General features: G+C 41.8%; 1 protein-coding gene across 1 annotated transcript in view; it reads left to right on the top strand.

The window, feature by feature from the left end:
* Nucleotides 1-12,835, top strand: part of ENOPH1 (enolase-phosphatase 1) — a 35,432-nt gene extending 22,597 nt beyond the window's left edge. The window contains exons 2-6 of the mRNA XM_068542774.1: nt 271-372; nt 1,820-2,022; nt 4,075-4,207; nt 6,127-6,250; nt 11,738-12,835. Coding sequence (XP_068398875.1) covers nt 271-372; nt 1,820-2,022; nt 4,075-4,207; nt 6,127-6,250; nt 11,738-11,877 — 702 coding nt within the window. The 3' untranslated portion in view covers nt 11,878-12,835. The remainder of the gene's footprint in view (nt 1-270; nt 373-1,819; nt 2,023-4,074; nt 4,208-6,126; nt 6,251-11,737) is intronic.
* The last annotated feature ends 4,022 nt before the right edge of the window (nt 12,836-16,857 follow it).

The raw sequence follows: 16,857 nt of genomic DNA, 5'->3' as shown, positions 1-16,857 counted from the left end.
AGTGTGGACACATTCCAATAAAACTTCATTTACAAAAATGGGAGAAGATTGGATTTAGCCCACGGGCTGTAGGTGCTGACTCTTGATCTAGTTTGTTTGTTTCTCAGTCTCCGTCTAGCTCCTATATCCGGAGCACCAATTTTCATATTTTCAATGAAATTTTCATTGTCTTATTTGCTAGAATTAGCTAAGGTGAGATTGTTGAAGAACTTGATCTCATGCAAACCACTAAAGCTAATTATTGTTTTTTTCTTTTGCACTTTTATCCAGGACATTTTATTTCCTTACATCAAAGAAAATGTTAAAGAGTATCTGCAGACACATTGGGAAGAAGAGGAGTGCCAGCAGGATGTCAATCTTTTGAGGAAACAGGTTGGGATATTTCTATTCCATTGCTTCTACATTCCCAAGGGTGTTAGAACTGAGGATGCCTGAAGACTTAGAATGTTCTCTGAGCATATTTTAAAATAAGCACTCTGGATTCACAGGGCACGGATGTTGTAGTGACTTGCCTGCTTAGGAATTCACAGTACATAGTTAAAAGGCCAGAAATAATGACATAAATGGCAGTTTGTTGTCTCTACAATTGCCTCTTTCTGGAGCTATTTCAGTTGCATAAAATATCATGTATTTATAAAACTAAGTCATTTGTGGCTGGAATGCAAGAGGGTCTTGTGCCATCTCATCACATTTTTCATTAATGCCTCCAAGTGATAACACCTCATTACCTCATTCTCCACTCTCTCCTCCTCATGGCGTGAGCCCCTGCTGCCCCTTCACAGAGTCCCTGGGCCCTCACACACCTCTCTCCCCAGCTCACATTCAGCCCAGCCTTCATACCCGCCTTCGCCTTCGTTACATGTACTTTGTTCTGCTTTGATCCCTCCCCAGTTTTCAGTCTTTCTCCTTCCACACTGTGTGCTGTGGAACTCCCGATCTGTTGTTTTTCTTATTAAAATTGCTTCATTGGCAAAGGTCTTACATGCTGTGCAGAGCTAACTCTCTGGCTCTTTTTGAGTTAATTTTCTACATTGGGCAACGTGGAAGGCTTTCTGTAAATTCTATAATGTTAGGAGTTAGGATTGGAAAGAGAGTCATATCCTTTGAGGCGTGGGGCATTTGGGTTTGTTGAATTTTCTAGATAACTCAGGGTTAGTCTGAAACACTCCCTTCTTTACCTTTTTTTGTTGTCTCAATGCCTGTTGTTGAAACATACATACATATTCCCTCATTGTAGCGTATAAATCATTGAGTCTTTAGGGATTGGACATACGCCTTGTCACAGGCTAACCAGCTTCTAAATAGCTATTAGGGTTTTGCAGGATGTGGGAGATTGCAGGAGACTGAAGGTAAACCAACCCCAGACATTGCTTCACTAGCTTCTTTTCATTGAATTCCAGGCATAAACTAATTTCACTGAGATTTTCTTTATTTCTTCCTCAGTTAGTTATAGTACAGAGAAAATGATCCGATATAATTGAAGTCCTGGTTTGTTGATCCTAGTAAGTGAATCAACAAACCAGGTCTTATTATAACATTTTATCATTTTGTGCTATCTCTTTTCTCACACACAACATGCCTCTTGGTTTAAGTTTCAGCTTTAGTGATACAGGAAAGGGGTTGTAAATTTATTTATTATAATCCAGTTTTTTTTAGGAATCATTCATATCAGTCCCAAAGTGTAGGATACTTTAATTTTTAACAGGGCTCGGTGCTAATGGTAGTTGAAGAAAGTTGGTCTGCTAGTTTTCAGGTATCATTTAAGGGATCTTTTTAAAAATGAGTAAGAAACAAATTTTGTGTTGTTTCTGATTTAAAGGCTGAAGAGGACTCCCACCTGGATGGGGCTGTTCCGATCCCAGCAGCATCCGGGAATGGGGCAGATGACCTGCAGCGGGTGGTCCAGGCCGTGGTGGATAACGTGTGCTGGCAGATGTCTCTGGACCGGAAGACCACGGCGCTGAAACAGCTGCAAGGCCACATGTGGAGGGCGGCATTCAAAGCTGGGAGCATGAAAGCAGAGTATGTAGCTCCTCAAGTGACTCTAAACACTTCACTAGCCACCAAAGCAAATACATTTTCCACTAGTCCTCTCTCTCCAGTGTAAGTTGCATGATTTGCAAAGTAGATAAAATCAACATTCTTTTTATTCCGACAAGTGAGTGTTCTATTTTGTTTTGTTTTTTCAAAGCTGGGATAAAGCATTTCACCCAGATAAATCCCCCAGGCCCGTGTCTTTGTGTGATGGTTGGAGACTTTTAACCCAAGTCTAAAACAGCTTCCTAGATGTAAATCAACTATACTCCAATGAAAAAACAACAAAAAAAAACCCACACACAAAAAAACCAGCTTCTTAGAAAATGGCGACTTCCTTGAACTAAGTCATGTCTGATCCTTGGCGTATGAGTGACAGCACGGTTGGGCTGCTTCCCAGGATTGTTAGTTAGATTACCTGCTTTCTGCTCTGTTAGAGAAGTAAGAATGCTATAAAATTATGCACCCCGTCACCGTGGGGTTACTCAGTGTCAGTAGTGCCACTCTGTTCTGTGCTCTTACAGCAGCTTCCAGACCTCGGAGTCTTGATTGTGGGCTTCCTAAGAGCACTCCTGCCGAAGGAGACTCGTGAGTCCTATATTGCTATATTAAGAAATCTTAATAAGTTGTTGCCACTAAGTATTTCAGGGCATTGCCTGATGTAAACCCTAAGATCCAAGACTGTTACTAGCTGCCTATATTTCTTTTGTTTTTCTGTCAACCGAGATGCCATTCCTTTATGTACTTTACAAGGGGCTTCCACCTTTTAAGGATGCTTTAGAATTTCAGGATAAGCCAGTGATGTGGAAATAAATATCAGTTAGTTCACTTGGTAAAACACTCAAAGTACTGGAGTCAGGAGATGGTGCTCACAGGAGTTAGCCCATCCTTCTCCTGGTCTTAGTTCCTTAATTATAAAACCAAGGACTTGAAATAAATCATCTTTGACTTCTCAGCCCTGCTTTGGAGCAATAACAATCTGCAAATTCAACATAGACTAATCCTGTCTCTGAGTGCAAAGTAACATACAAAGTAACTCACAGTTACTGCTGGTTTTGAACTAGTAGCTAATCCCTTTTCTTCAATTTGTTCAATATTGTTTCATCCAGAAGACTTCTCTGACATTTTCCAGTTAATCTTTTATAGATGACTGGTTCCACATCCCAAGTTTCTTGTACTTCTCTTTTCACCCATCTCCTGTGATGTTGTCCACTGTAGAATTGGTGAACAAGACTGTCAGGAATCATTGCTGATTAGCTAATGTGAAATGGTACATGTCTGTTAACTGATTTGTTACATAATTTTTTTTCTGTATAGTAAAACCTAAGGTTTTCTTACTTCTCAAGAAATGTAGTTCTGTTTTCTAGCTAATCAAAGATTAATAGCTTTGAGCCTCCAAACATTTTTTTAATTGTTTGGGTGTAGATCTTTCTAAAAGCATTTCCGTGCTCTCTTAAGGCACACTGGACATAATTGAACCTTTTCTCATCATGAATTATATCAAAGGCACACAACAGTACACTAGTATTGTTGTTTGCTTTTTTGAATTTCTTGGGAATTCAAAAAATCCCTTTCTCAGGGAACTGTGTTCAATATCTTGTGATAAACTATAATGGAAAAGAATCTGAAAAAGAATATATATATATATTTTTATATATATATATAAATATATATATGACTGAATCACTTTCCTGTACACCAGAAACTAACACAACATTGTAAATCAACTATACTTCAGTTTTTAAAAAAAATCCCTTTCTTATTTTATCTCTTTATCTGTAATCACTTTTTACTGTCCTTAGTGTGGCTGTCTGTCAAAAACTCTTCTCCCCTCGACCTAAATTACTGCTTCTAATCTACTGTGACCCTGGAACTCTGGGGACACGCTCATTAGATCTGCAGGAGTTCACAGTCTCATGGAGGTGCTTTTCCTGGCGACCATTTGGACACAAATAGAGAAACTTGTGGCAGCTATCTGACTGGTTTTCATTTGGCTGGGTAACGTGTTCCTTCATTTCAACTTGGTGGTCTTCTCTCTAGGTTCTTTGAAGATGTGGTTCCAGCAGTCAGGAAATGGAGAGAGGCTGGAATGAAGGTGTATATCTATTCTTCAGGGAGTGTAGAGGCACAGAAACTGTTATTTGGGCATTCTACAGAGGGAGATATTCTTGAGGTAGGTTACCCGATTACTTTGTTTTTTTGACACCATCAAAGCATAAAACAGTGAATGTGAGTGCTACAGTTATAAGCTAAGCAGCATTCAGATAATTGCATTTACATATGCTATGCAGGTTGTAAAAAAGAAGTGGAAAAACTGGGGAATACATTGTGGAAGGGTGAAATGTAGCTGTGGTACCAATCTTTGCATCAGAGGTTCTTAAACTTTGCTGTGCATAAGGATCACCTGGGGAGTTTGTTAAAAATGTAGATTCCCTGGGCCCTGTTTCCTGGCAAATCTATATCGGCAGGTCTGGGCTATGGTTGGGAATCTGCGTTTTCAAATATCTACCCTAAGTGATTCTGATGACAGTAGTATTAGAACCATATATATATCTCTCACAGATAAATAAGACCTAAGCTAGCTTGTAAATCAGCTATCTTGTCAGTATTAGAAAATCATCGACCCAAAGGAAAGGAAACTAATGGCTTTTGGTTGTTTAAAGTATCAGGTAAGATGTGAAAGAGTGGCACATGCCACTATCCCTCACAAAAGGGCACACAGACTTCTTGAATGCAGGAGAGTACATGGTGGATTCATTTGTTTCTGGTACTTTGGAGAGAGACAGATTTTATTTTAGCAGAATCAGCATTCTTCTGTAAGAGAACTGGGCATGTTATTACACGGTGATTACTTAAGGCCTCCTATTAACAGTCCTTGTACCTGAGAAAAGTCCTGCTAGCTTTTCTGTCCCACAGTCCCTACGTCCCCTGGAAGACAGGGTAGTCATTGGAAAAAGGGACTACATTTAGGACTTTAAAAAGAAATGCTGACTAACTGAATACAGGCTGAAATTAGTGATACACAATAGTTTACTCAGCCAACTATTTTTTAAAATAAATATTTATTGACCCTCTACCATGTGCAGAGAACACTTTGACTTTGGAGATTGTCATAGTCTCATTTTTACTTTCCTGCTTTTCAGCTTAGTTCTAAGTCAAATATTAAATCAGTAGTAAAACCCTTTAATTGCTTGTTAACTATTCTCCTCTGAATACAGATATAAGCTTCTTTTCCGCTCTCTCTGATGAAATAGACAATAAGGTGATAGTAGAGAGGACACAGTAATTACCCTATGAGTTCAGTAATAAAACTTTATCCTACACTTGCTTAGTGTGAGGCAGACTTGAGAGAGAAAGAAAATATGCAAAACAATTCTTAACTTTAAAAATCACAATATTAATATTACCTTAATTTATCTTTGTTAGGCTTATTTTTAGTTTGTGAAAAGTTCTGAAAATATTTGAAAGATCACATCGTAATAGCTGATCCTAAATGTGAACTTATTTTAATGACTGTTGGTTAAATTAGTAAGTTATGTATTTGACCCCAGTTATTTCTAAGATGTCAAGGGTATATACGAGCTCTTGGGTAGAATTTTAAAATGTTTTAATTAGAAAATGAAGGTTTCTTGAAAGTAAAGTAATAGCTTACTAATTAGGCAGGTTAGAGAAATCTGGTCATTCTGGGATCAAAAGGACAAAGTTGAGAACCTTTCATCGGGTGAAACCCAGTCTAATAAGTAGTTTGAGTGAATATAGTGTTTTAAGGACAGGGAGTAGGGCATATATATTTTAAAAGATTTTGGATATAAAATTAATGCTAATGAAAGAAAACCAAGATTATAAAATGATCTTATATACATTGCATTGGTAGTTTTCTTTTTCCAAATGTTTATTTCTATAAAACCTTGGTTTATATTTACTTTTTGTAGCTTCCGTAAAGTCCTCTATGAAGTAGACTTACAGGGAATATTTGTTGAGTGGTTGAAGTCGCTATGATTGTCGAGTAGTTCAGAGAACAGGGATGGGAGACAGAGGGGCTGGGTTACATGTGTGTTTGTAGCATCGTTCTTTCCCCCTCTCTGTGTCCAGCTTGTGGACGGTCACTTTGATACCAAGATTGGACACAAAGTGGAGAGTGAGAGTTATCGAAAGATCGCCAGCAGCATTGGGTGCTCCACCAACAACATCTTGTTTCTGACGGACGTTACCCGAGGTGAGTAATCTGACTTCTTGCACTGTACACTCCAGGGTGGGAGCCGAGCCTGGCACTGCAGACGGTTTGCCTTCGTAAAGAAAATTTATGTGGGTAGCCCTGGAAAATGAAGCAGGTTTATAAAAGGAAAGAGTGGACCGGCCAACCCACCTTCCTCTCCATCTACCCATCCTTGGGGGAAGTGGCACTGGAAAGATGAATTCTTCTCCTTTTAACATGAAATGGGGAAACAACAGAGGCAGCCAGCCGTAAGGGTGGGAAGGAGCATGCAGCCAGGGGTATGAGGGTAGGGGCGTGGCTAGTCCAGGACAGTCAAGTCACAGTGGACCTGCATCAAATGTACTTAACAGCAGTGAGATCAGCTCTACACCCTCGGCAAAAAAAAGCGAGAGAGAGAGAGAGAGAAGTCTGCAGTTGGAGCGATTTTGCCTCATTGTCCTGCTGACTGATGCGTGCTGCCCCTCGGCAAGGAGGAGCCTCATTTCTCCCTTCCCTCAGATGGGCTCAGTCCCCAGGCGCCCCTCATGTTGTGAACCTCAGCCTCACTGCACACGGATCTCATGTTTAAAGATTGGCGTCTTTTTTACCCAGCATGGCCCTCTTTATATTATATACAGTGCATTAGCCCATGCATTATCACTGTAAGGGGTGAATGTATGAAACAGCACATACTCTACTTTATTGGCAATTTAAGTGATTTCGAGAGCAGTTTTGACCAAACATAAAGCATACGCTCAAGCATCTACCTGTGTGAGAATATGAGTCCTCCAGAGAATTACAGAAGGAACTGGTAGTGAAGAAGGAAGCAAGCAGCAGCAGGTGAAGAGGTCGGGGGGTGCTGGGGGAGGTGGGTGGTCTCTGCCCCTGGCTGGCGAGGCTTTCCCACACTCCCCCAGCTGGCTGCAGCCTTTGATCTTGTGGTCATTTTCCTTAGAGTCTGTGCATCTCTCCGGGTCCTACTTTGGTGTATTTGTAATTGCACTTGTGTTGGAGGATAGTTTTACTTATTTGTGTTTCTTCTTCCACTCATCTTGGATCGTAAGTTTTACCCTTCGTTTACCCATAGAACAGGGCTTTGTGTACTGTGCAGCCGCTCTGATACACTACATCTATTTCACCAGGCTCAAGAAGGGAATTAGGGAAAAGGGGCGGAGGGCAGGGGCGCTCTCCTATCTGGTGGCTCCGAGGGACCCCTGGGCCCCCGTGGAAGCAGCTGCAGCAGTCTGTAGTTGACATTCCTCCCTCCAGCCCTTCTGTTCGTTGTCGCAGAACTAGAGTCACCCCCGCTCACTGGGACTTTTCAGAGATGTCGCCCAAAGGCAAACCCAGGCTGCTGGCAAAGGCATCTTATCTGTGCTAGCGTGTGTGAGTATATTCTTTGTCTGCTGCTTTGGTTTATCATGTTAGGTACGATCTGTAGGCATATAAGCAAATATATACTAATTTGTGAAGCAGTTTAAAAAAAAAATCTTAACCAGCATAGGCCATCTAATGCCTTCAAGAAGTCATAATGTGTTTTCCAGAGAAAGAGTGGTAGACAGGCTTAATTTTACCTGACGTACAGTTGACATTCAGTAACCGCCAATATCTTTGTTAAATTTCAATCCTTGGTGAATCTAGACTGGAGTTTTGATCTAGGGAGATGGTAGCAAATCACAGCCGTTTGTTGTTTTGAGTTTTGAAAGCTCAGTAGATTTAGCGGGGACCTGCCCCTGCTGCACGTCCTGGTTTGGGTCAGCCTCAAAGTGCAAGGGTTCTACAAACTGTCATCTTATTTTTCTGCATCCTGGAAAGCTTTGCATTTGCGTGTCTAACTGCACTGAAGGTGAGAGACAGACGCGTGGACACACAGCTTCAAGGTTCACTGTGTAACCAGCTGGCCAGGCTACACCTATGTACCAGAAGCCATTTCACCTGGCCTCTGCTTTGAACTGTCAGCATACTGTAAATATTTGCCTGTCATATTTCTGTGTATAAACCATTTACTGATTCAAAGCTACATTTTACCCTCTTCCTTGAATGGCTTTTTGGGGCTTTGAGTGGTGGGCTGGGGAGGTCGCTTTACTATCTGTGTAGATAAAGGTGTGAGGAATGATAATTTGAAGACCTTTTGCTTTGTTTTGCTCCTTATGCAAAGGAAATAGGCCTCTTTCTGGTGAGTTTAGCTGGTTTAACCTGTGAATTGCTTTTCTTTAATCATTCACATAAACAGGGCTGTTGGAGATGAAAATCCATGGTTTGCCCTATATTTAACTCCGCTAGCATTTTTTTTTTTATAAATTTATTTATTTATTTATTTAATTTATTTTTGGCTGTGTTGGGTCTTCGTTTCTGTGCGAGGGCTTTCTCTAGTTGCGGCGAGCGGGGGCTACTCTACTCTTCATCGCGGTGCGCGGGCCTCTCACTGTCGTGGCCTCTCTTGTTGCGGAGCACAGGCTCCAGACGCGCAGGCTCAGTAGTTGTGGCGCACGGGCCTAGTTGCTCCACGGCATGTGGGATCTTCCCAGACCAGGGCTCGAACCCGTGTCCCCTACATCGGCAGGCAGATTCTCAACCACTGCGCCACCAGGGAAGCCCCTCCGCTAGCATTTTGAACGGTGAGTGTCTGCAGGCTTAGAATTAGAGATCTGCTTTGTGGCCGGAGCTCCCCACAAAGTCAGCCTGTCCCAAGCATTCTGGGGTTGAATGCATGATTCAGCCTGTGATCCCTAGACCCTCACCTTATTCTCTGCCTTTTGGTTACCGCTAATAATTGTAACCCCTGCCCGAAGACCACTTACAGTTTCTTCGTATTCTTGTCTTTAGCCACATTTTTTTTCTAGTTGCCATCATAGTACATCTATAATTTCAAGTCTTTCTCTTTTCACTTAAGCCATATCCTTAGGTTGCAGTCCTAGAAATTATTCCTATTCTCTTTAGAGACTAGAGGTAATCTCCAAGTTGTCTCTCCCTTGAGTCCTCTGCAAGGAGGTTTTATTCCTGCCCCTCATCTTCTGCCAGCCCCACTCCTGCTTGGGCAGTAGGACCAGACCTGGGCTCACCTGTAGCTGGGACAGGGCCAGGCACCTGGCTGCCTGCCTTGCTCTCTTCTGTTGTCTCTGATGCTGTTTTAGTAGCACGTGTCCAGACTTCCATTGCCAAGGCAGAGTGGAAGACTTAAGTTGATATCCCAAATAATACTCAAATATAAAAGAGAGAACTGAAAGACTTTTTCCCTTTGGAGGAAAAGAAAAAAGAGGTCCAGGGTTTGAAGTCAACAAGTATTATTAGATAAGTGTCTCAATAATATATGAAAAGAGCAAATAGATGCTTAAGGACAAAAACTTGCCCCGTGGTGATCTTGGTAAGAGGCCGAATGTGGAACGGTCACTAACTAGTAAGTCCCACATGAATCGTGATGACTCAACTTGGTTGCGATCCTGGGTTCCTGGTCCAGAGGACTGTGCTTGAGGCAGCCAGGCCGGGAACTTGGGGTGCGTGGAAGGTAGTGCCTTTGCTGCTGGAGTGAATGGCATCTGCAGAATTTGCCTGAGGAGGGGATTGTGGAGCACTGTTTTTGCTCTGGGAGGTGACAGTCCTTTCATAGGAGGTGGGTAGGTGGAAGAGACAGCTCTGCCCCATTTACTCTTTCTTAGTACTGCTGCCCTTTAATTAATGCATTCCGTTGCTCTGGCTGTTTTCCACAGGTTGAGAAACTACTGGGGTTTCTTATTACACCAGGTCTGAATTGCAAAGAATGTGTTGCAGATTCTTCCCCAGTTTTGCTCTATCTGCCCAAGTATGCCCCACCTCTGTGACCACAGACCTGTGTCCTGTGTCCATTCTCCTACTGTTTGCACATGTACTTTATGTCTGCCTACAGTTCCTCCTCTCTTGCCAGTTTTCCTTCCTTGAAATTTCTGGTCAAAACTTACTCTCTGTGCAGAGGAGTCATTTGTTAAGTTGCAGGTCCTAATTCAGTAGTTGCACATTGGGGAACCTGACATTCTGTATTTGTAACAAGCTTCCACGTGATTTCCACACTGCTGGTCCAGGGACTACACTCAGAGCAGCAGTGCTGTAGAGCAGGAGTTGACAAAATTGTTCGGTAAAGCAGGGGTCCCCAACCCCCTGTTAGGAGGCGGGCCGCACAGCAGGAGGCGAGCGGTGGGCGAGCGAGTGAAGCGTCATCTACCGCCCCCCATCGCTCCCATTACCGCCTGAACCGTCCCCCCGCCACTACCCTGGTCCGTGGAAAAATTGTCGTCCATGAAATCAGTCCCTGGTGCCAAAAAGGTTGGGGACCACTGCTGTAAAGGGCCAGATAGTAACTGTTCAACTCTGGTCCTTGTAATGCAAAAGCAGCCACAGATAGTACATAAGTGAGTGTGTGTGACTGTGTTCCAATAAGACCATGTTTACAAAAACAGGCGGTGGGCCATAATTTGCTGACCCTCGTTCTAGAGCACAGACCACAGAGTCTGACACACGATTTCAAATTTCAGCTCTACCACTTGCTAGCTCTCAGTTTCTGTGTCTGTAGAATGGAGATAGTAATACTAACAACCTCAGGGTTGTTGTGAAGATTTAGATGGGAATGGAAGTTCCAGGAAAGCAGGAACTTTGTTTCGTTCACGTATCTCTGGTCCTAGAATAGTACCTGGCACATAGTAGGTGCTAAATTAATACAAGGTATTAGCTATTATCTTTCAGATGGACACAAAATGAGGAGGGGTACGTAACCCAAGACATATTAGAGATATCCCCTCAGATACATAGCTTACTTAGTTTCATTTGACTAGTCCTGTTTTTACTTCCATGCAATCACTGATCTTAAAACACTCTTAGTCCAATGAGGAGAGAGACAACAGGTAATAACGTGTCAAATCATGTTGTCTTGATAGGACTAAATACAGGGTGTTAGTGGAGCACATAGGATGCTCTAATACAGCTGGTAGTAGCTCTAGAAGATAGAATATTTGAGCTGAATTTTGAAGAGTAGGAACTTGCCAGGCAAAAAAGATGGGCAGTCTAGCCAAGGGTTGTGACATGTTTGGGCTCCAGGTGTGAGAGTAGGTATTTCAGCCTGGTAGATCCTGGGATTCCATTTGCCCCATATCTACTTAATTGGTATTATTCCTGACAGCCTGTCGTTTGGGAAACAGCTCAGTTCTCTGTAGGACTGATGGGCGGGAATGGAGGAAAGCTGTGGACACGGCTCTGTCTTTGTGCATTCGTAAGTACTTAATAAAGCTTAGAAGTCCAGGACACACTGTCCTCCTAGTCTGTCAGTACAGTTAGTTACGCATTTGAAAAAAATTTTTATGGAAAAATTAAAAATAATATAAAAGAATAATAAGTCCACCCCCTGTGCTTGTCTTTTAGCTTCCACAGTTATCAAATCTGGACCAGACTTATTTCTTACATTCCCACATCCCTCTGATTATTTTGAAGCAAATCCCAAACATCATGTTCTGCCATTTCTGACACATATTTGGATTTTCGCAGAGGCCAGCGCTGCTGAGGAAGCTGACGTGCATGTAGCTGTGGTGGTGAGACCTGGCAACGCGGGGTTAACAGATGATGAGAAGACTTACTTCAGCCTCATCACGTCCTTCAGTGAACTGTACCTGCCTTCCTCAGCCTAGAGGAGGAGTTCTAAGGAAGACCAAACTGTCTTCACAGAGTTTTCCCTGTAGTCTAGTTTTATTCTAATGGTAAAAGTAACTTACTTAAAAAATGCATATATACACGTACATAAGGTATGTAAGTGTGTGTATGTTCAAATTACCTTTCACAAGCACGTAAGTGGGGAAAAGAATCTCAGTTCAGTGAAAAGGAAACTTATTTAAAGATGATGCTTTATATGTAGAAATTGTTTGAAACCACAGCTCTATAACCATTATTGAGGGCGAAATACAGTTGATAGAAGAAATTACTACTATACAGGTCAAATGTGTTATGTTTATCAAGTCATGTACCAAAATAGAAAGGTAGGTATGAGAAGTTACTCAGAAGCCTGGTTATTTTAAAAACTAGAAGTATTTCAAAGACATTCCTAGTAATAATCTTCTCCCCTTTTAAATTGTGAGTTAGAAGATTACAGCAACTGAATTTCAAGCTATTAGCCTCCCTATTTACAAATGACAAAGCTATTTGTTTCTGCTCCGAAAGAGAGCAAAGTTGGGAAAGGAAACTCATTTGAGTCTTGATTAATCATATATCTGTTACTTAAGAAACTTGCTAATCATTGTGGTACCCGCAGCAAGCAGTTGCCTTACCAGTGAAAAAGATGCACTAATGTAACAGCTAAAATAGAAATGTGCTTCCCAATGTTTAACCAAACAATCCTAATCCTGACAGTTACCATAGATTTCAGAGTTAACCTTGCTAACTACTTCTTAGCACAGTTTGAGAACATATGTTAACTGCTGTTTACTATTAAAAAACAAAAGGTTTGCTGAAATTTGTCCGTAAGACCTAGAAGAGCCCTAATATCTAATATTTTCTTCTGAAATGGATGTGAGAAATGTAAATTTTATAACAGCATTATTTATCCTAGTTCAGCCTAATAGGATGTCATGTCAATTTCATGTGGTAATTAATAAAAACGTTTTCTTCTTTACTCAGTTGTTTTTTTTAAAAATAAATTTATTTATTATATTTATTTATTTTTGGCTGCGTAGGGTCTTTTGCTGCACTCAGGCTTTCTCTAGTTGCGGCGAACGGGGTCTACTCTTTGTTGCGGTGTGCAGGCTTCACATTGTGGTGGCCTCTCTTGTTGCGGCATGTGGGCTTCAGTAGTTGTGGCTCACGGGCTCTAGAGCGCAGGCTCAGTAGTTGTGGCGCACGGGCTTAGTTGTTCTGCGGCATGTGGGATCTTCCCGGGCCAGGGATCGAACCTGTGTCCCCTGCGTTGGCAGACAGATTCTTAACCACTGCTTCACCAGGGAAGTTCCTTCAGTCAGTTTTATGTAGGTTTGCTTACTGCCATAAGCAGAAGAGAAACTGAAGAGAGATTGGACAAATAAGAATTTTAGTTTAGTTTTTTGCCTTAATCTTGTGTGTGTTTTTGATATGTGTGAATATGCATGTGTGTGTTTTAATGGAATGCCAGTAGAAAATCACCGACTATCATTTGAGTTACATATACATATATGGCTAACCTTAGTGGTTATTATTTCATTTGGATAGCAAACATTCAGGATATGAGTAGATTTCTTAGATTTTTGAGAATCTTATATTTGAGGTATATAAGATAATGCTTGAAGGAGGCAATTATTCTCCTAATTAATCAAGAAAAACTAATGAATCCTGGAGGAATAATTTTGGGGATGCTTTGAATAAGGAAAAGGAAGTAGCCTTGCAACTATGAGAGGACAGGGAATATAAAAGATTTTATATTGACAGTTTTTATCTTCTAGTAGCTAATTAAGAAATCTAAGGACTATGAAGATACAGAAGAGTAGTGAAAGGGGAATGAATTTAAGTAAATCTTAGAAATGGGAGTAATTTGTAAGTGATGGGAAAGCCACAAATGGTAATTAAAGGATGAACTTCCTATAGTTTCTGAAAAAGTTTACGAGAAGGCGAAAGAAAAGGGGTCTCTTAATGATAGTAAATGAACAATTGGAAAATTAAGGAAGGAAAGAAAGAAAATTATGCACCGGGAACTAGATGAGAAAGGAATTAAAGGAAAAGGAGCATGCTCAGTATCTGGCCAGCAGAGAATTGAGCTAGAGAAGTATCTTAGTCCATCTAGGCTGCTGTAACAGAATTCCAGACACCGGGTGGCTTACAAACAACAAAACTTTATTTCTCACAGTTCTGGAGGCTGGGAAGTCCAAGATCAAGGTGCTGGCAGATTCAGTGTCTGGTGAGAGCCTGTTTCCTCACACACGGCTGTCTTTTTCACAGTAACCTCACATGGCAGAAGGGGTAAAGCAGCGTTCGTGGGCCTCTTTTATATGGACACTAATCCCATTCATGGCCCCCAAAAGGCCCCACCACCCATACATCACCTTGGGGGGGACACTAACATTCAGTTTACAGCAAGAGACATTTACTATCCATGATAAAAAGGGTACCAGAAAAACTGTGTAGTTTATACTGAGTAGCTGAAGATGGAAATAGATTAAAAAATTAAGGGAAAGTTGTAATATCAGATTCAGTTTCTCAGAGTGGGGTGTGAAGGAAGGGAAAAAAGAAGGTGAGTGGAATATTTCTGAGGTCTTAGGAAACGCATTCATAATTAACGTGACGGAAAAGGATCTTAGGAAGAACTTGAGTCATAAAGTAAGCTGGTCATGAGGAAGGGAAAAGTGCCTAGAGAGTGGGTAGTGAGCTAGGAGGTGAGTCCAGATCAAATCATGAGCCTTAGTAAGGGAAAGGGGAAAAAATTCCCACCTCTGCAATTTCCAGAAACAGACAAAGTTACTAAATTTTCTCAGCATCTTGTCTGCAGAGAATGCAGGGGACAAAGGCCTCTTAAAGTTGTGGCTCTTTTTATTCCTATTTGTTAATCCAGATCTGCCTTAGTTGTGCTCTTTCCCTCAGGGGCACTGATTTCCAATCTTGGGTCAAAACCCAAGTTGGTTTCTTAGAAGAGAAGCCTCAGGAGTCTCTAATCTTATCAGCACTTCTGGGGTAGTAGGGCTTCCTGTTTGGCCTTCTGCAAGGCTGGCTTGAGTTGCTAAGCCTAACTGGTGTCCAGGTTATGGTGGCACAAGAAGTTGGGAGCCCAGCGTTTATCACCAAGACAGGTGCACAGCAGCCTTTGCCCAGCAGATGGTGCTGTTTCTCTAGAGACTAGCAAGTGTGAGGCCTCCCCAGACACAGCAGATGGGAGCTAGGAGGTAGCATTAAGAGAGGAAAAGGAGTATATTTATTCTTAAAAACCATAACATGGGGCTTCTCCGGTGGTGCAGTGGTTAAGAATCTTCCTGCCAATGCAGGGGACACGGGTTCGAGCCCTGCTCCGGGAAGATCCCACATGCTGCGGAGCAACTAAGCCCGTGCGCCACAGCTACTGAGCCCCCATGCCACAACTACCGAAGCCTGCGTGCCTAGAGCCCGTGCTCCACAACAAGAGAAGCCACCGCAATGAGAAGCCCGCGCACTGCAACGAAGAGTAGCCCCACTTGCTGCAACTAGAGAAAGCCCGCGTGCAGCAACAAAGACCCAATGCAGCCCCAAAAAAAAAACCAAAAAAAACCATAACATGATATTGCAAAAGTCAGAGTAGTTTTGAAAAAATGGCAGTAATCCTGAATGAAGTCTACCCACTAATATTTCTCTTTCCCCCCTTTGTTCCCTAAGTCACATTTTTAAAAAATCAGTGATTTTTGGATAGCTGGTTTTTCCAGCTGCAGTGTTAAAATGGACTTGTTTTGGGGTTTAAAAAAAAACCCATTGGAGTACAAAGTTGAATGTAATGTGTGCCAAAAGAATTTGTAATTCCCAGCACCCAAGCCTAGATGGTAAACTGCTGTTATCCTCAACTTAATATTTAAGAATAATTTGTAGTTTTTGTTGAAACATTGGAGTAACTCTATCTAACAGAAGTAAAATTCACTCTGCTTGCAGATTTTACCTAAGATACTCATGCAAATATTTATTAAGCATCTACAGTATGCTATAAGGGGACAAAGTCCCTCCCTACTCTCATGGTACATCCATTTTTGGAGGGAGCAGTCAATAATAAACAGCAACAGAAAATTAGACACCAGTAAGTGCTCTGCAGAGAAACTAGGGTAGAGTGGCTTTTTACAAAGGGGATGCCAAGAAGGTGACATCTAATCTGAACATGAAAGACTAGATATTTGAGAAACTAGAAGGAAGAGCATTCCATGAAGATGGAACAGCATGTAGTAAAGATCTAGGGCGAAGCTTGGCCTATTCCAGGAATTGAGAGAAGGCCAGTGGCTGGATGCCATCAGAGAGGTAGGCAGAGCCAGATTGCTAGGGCTTGGTACCGCAGTAAAGAGTTTGGGTTGTTTTCTAGGTGTGGTGGGAAGCCACTGGAGAATTTTAAACGGAAAATGGCGTGATGTGATTTACATTTTTCAGGGAATTCTCTGTTGGATGGAGAATGGATTGTAGGTGGGCAAGAGTGGATGCAGGAAAACCAGTTAGATACATCAGGGTTGAATGCCAAGGCAGAAACCGCTTTAGTGGCCAGATACTGGAATACCAAGTTAACCCTTACAACTTCCTCCAAGCCCTGGTACTCTGTGACCTCGCTCTCCAACAGCAATACCAATAGGAAGATTGCCTCTGTGTTGCTTCTCTTTACAAATATTGTGCTAGTGCTTTTAACTGGCAGTATCTGATTCTAACCCAGAACTCTACATGTTAGGGTGTCTGGGACATGTTTTTAGGTTTATAACATCTCCAGTTCATGAATAAAATGGTGCTTCAGAGAGACAGTTTGCTACATCGAAGATAGAAGGCTATTGCAGTAATAAAAGTAAAGGATGGTGGTGGCTTGGCTTCGGGTGGCAGAAGTGGAAATATATGGAAGTGGACCCATTCAGAGTATGTTTTAGAGGTGACAATGATAGCACTTGTTTATTGATTGGATTTGGAAGGATAACTTCTAGACTTTTAGCTTGAGCAGTTGGATAGGT

This window comes from Eschrichtius robustus, chromosome 4 (assembly GCF_028021215.1).
Source record: "Eschrichtius robustus isolate mEscRob2 chromosome 4, mEscRob2.pri, whole genome shotgun sequence".
Lineage (NCBI taxonomy): Eukaryota > Metazoa > Chordata > Mammalia > Artiodactyla > Eschrichtiidae > Eschrichtius > Eschrichtius robustus.
The sequence above is the reverse complement of the archived record's forward strand: the minus strand, read 5'-3'. Positions and strand labels throughout refer to the sequence as shown.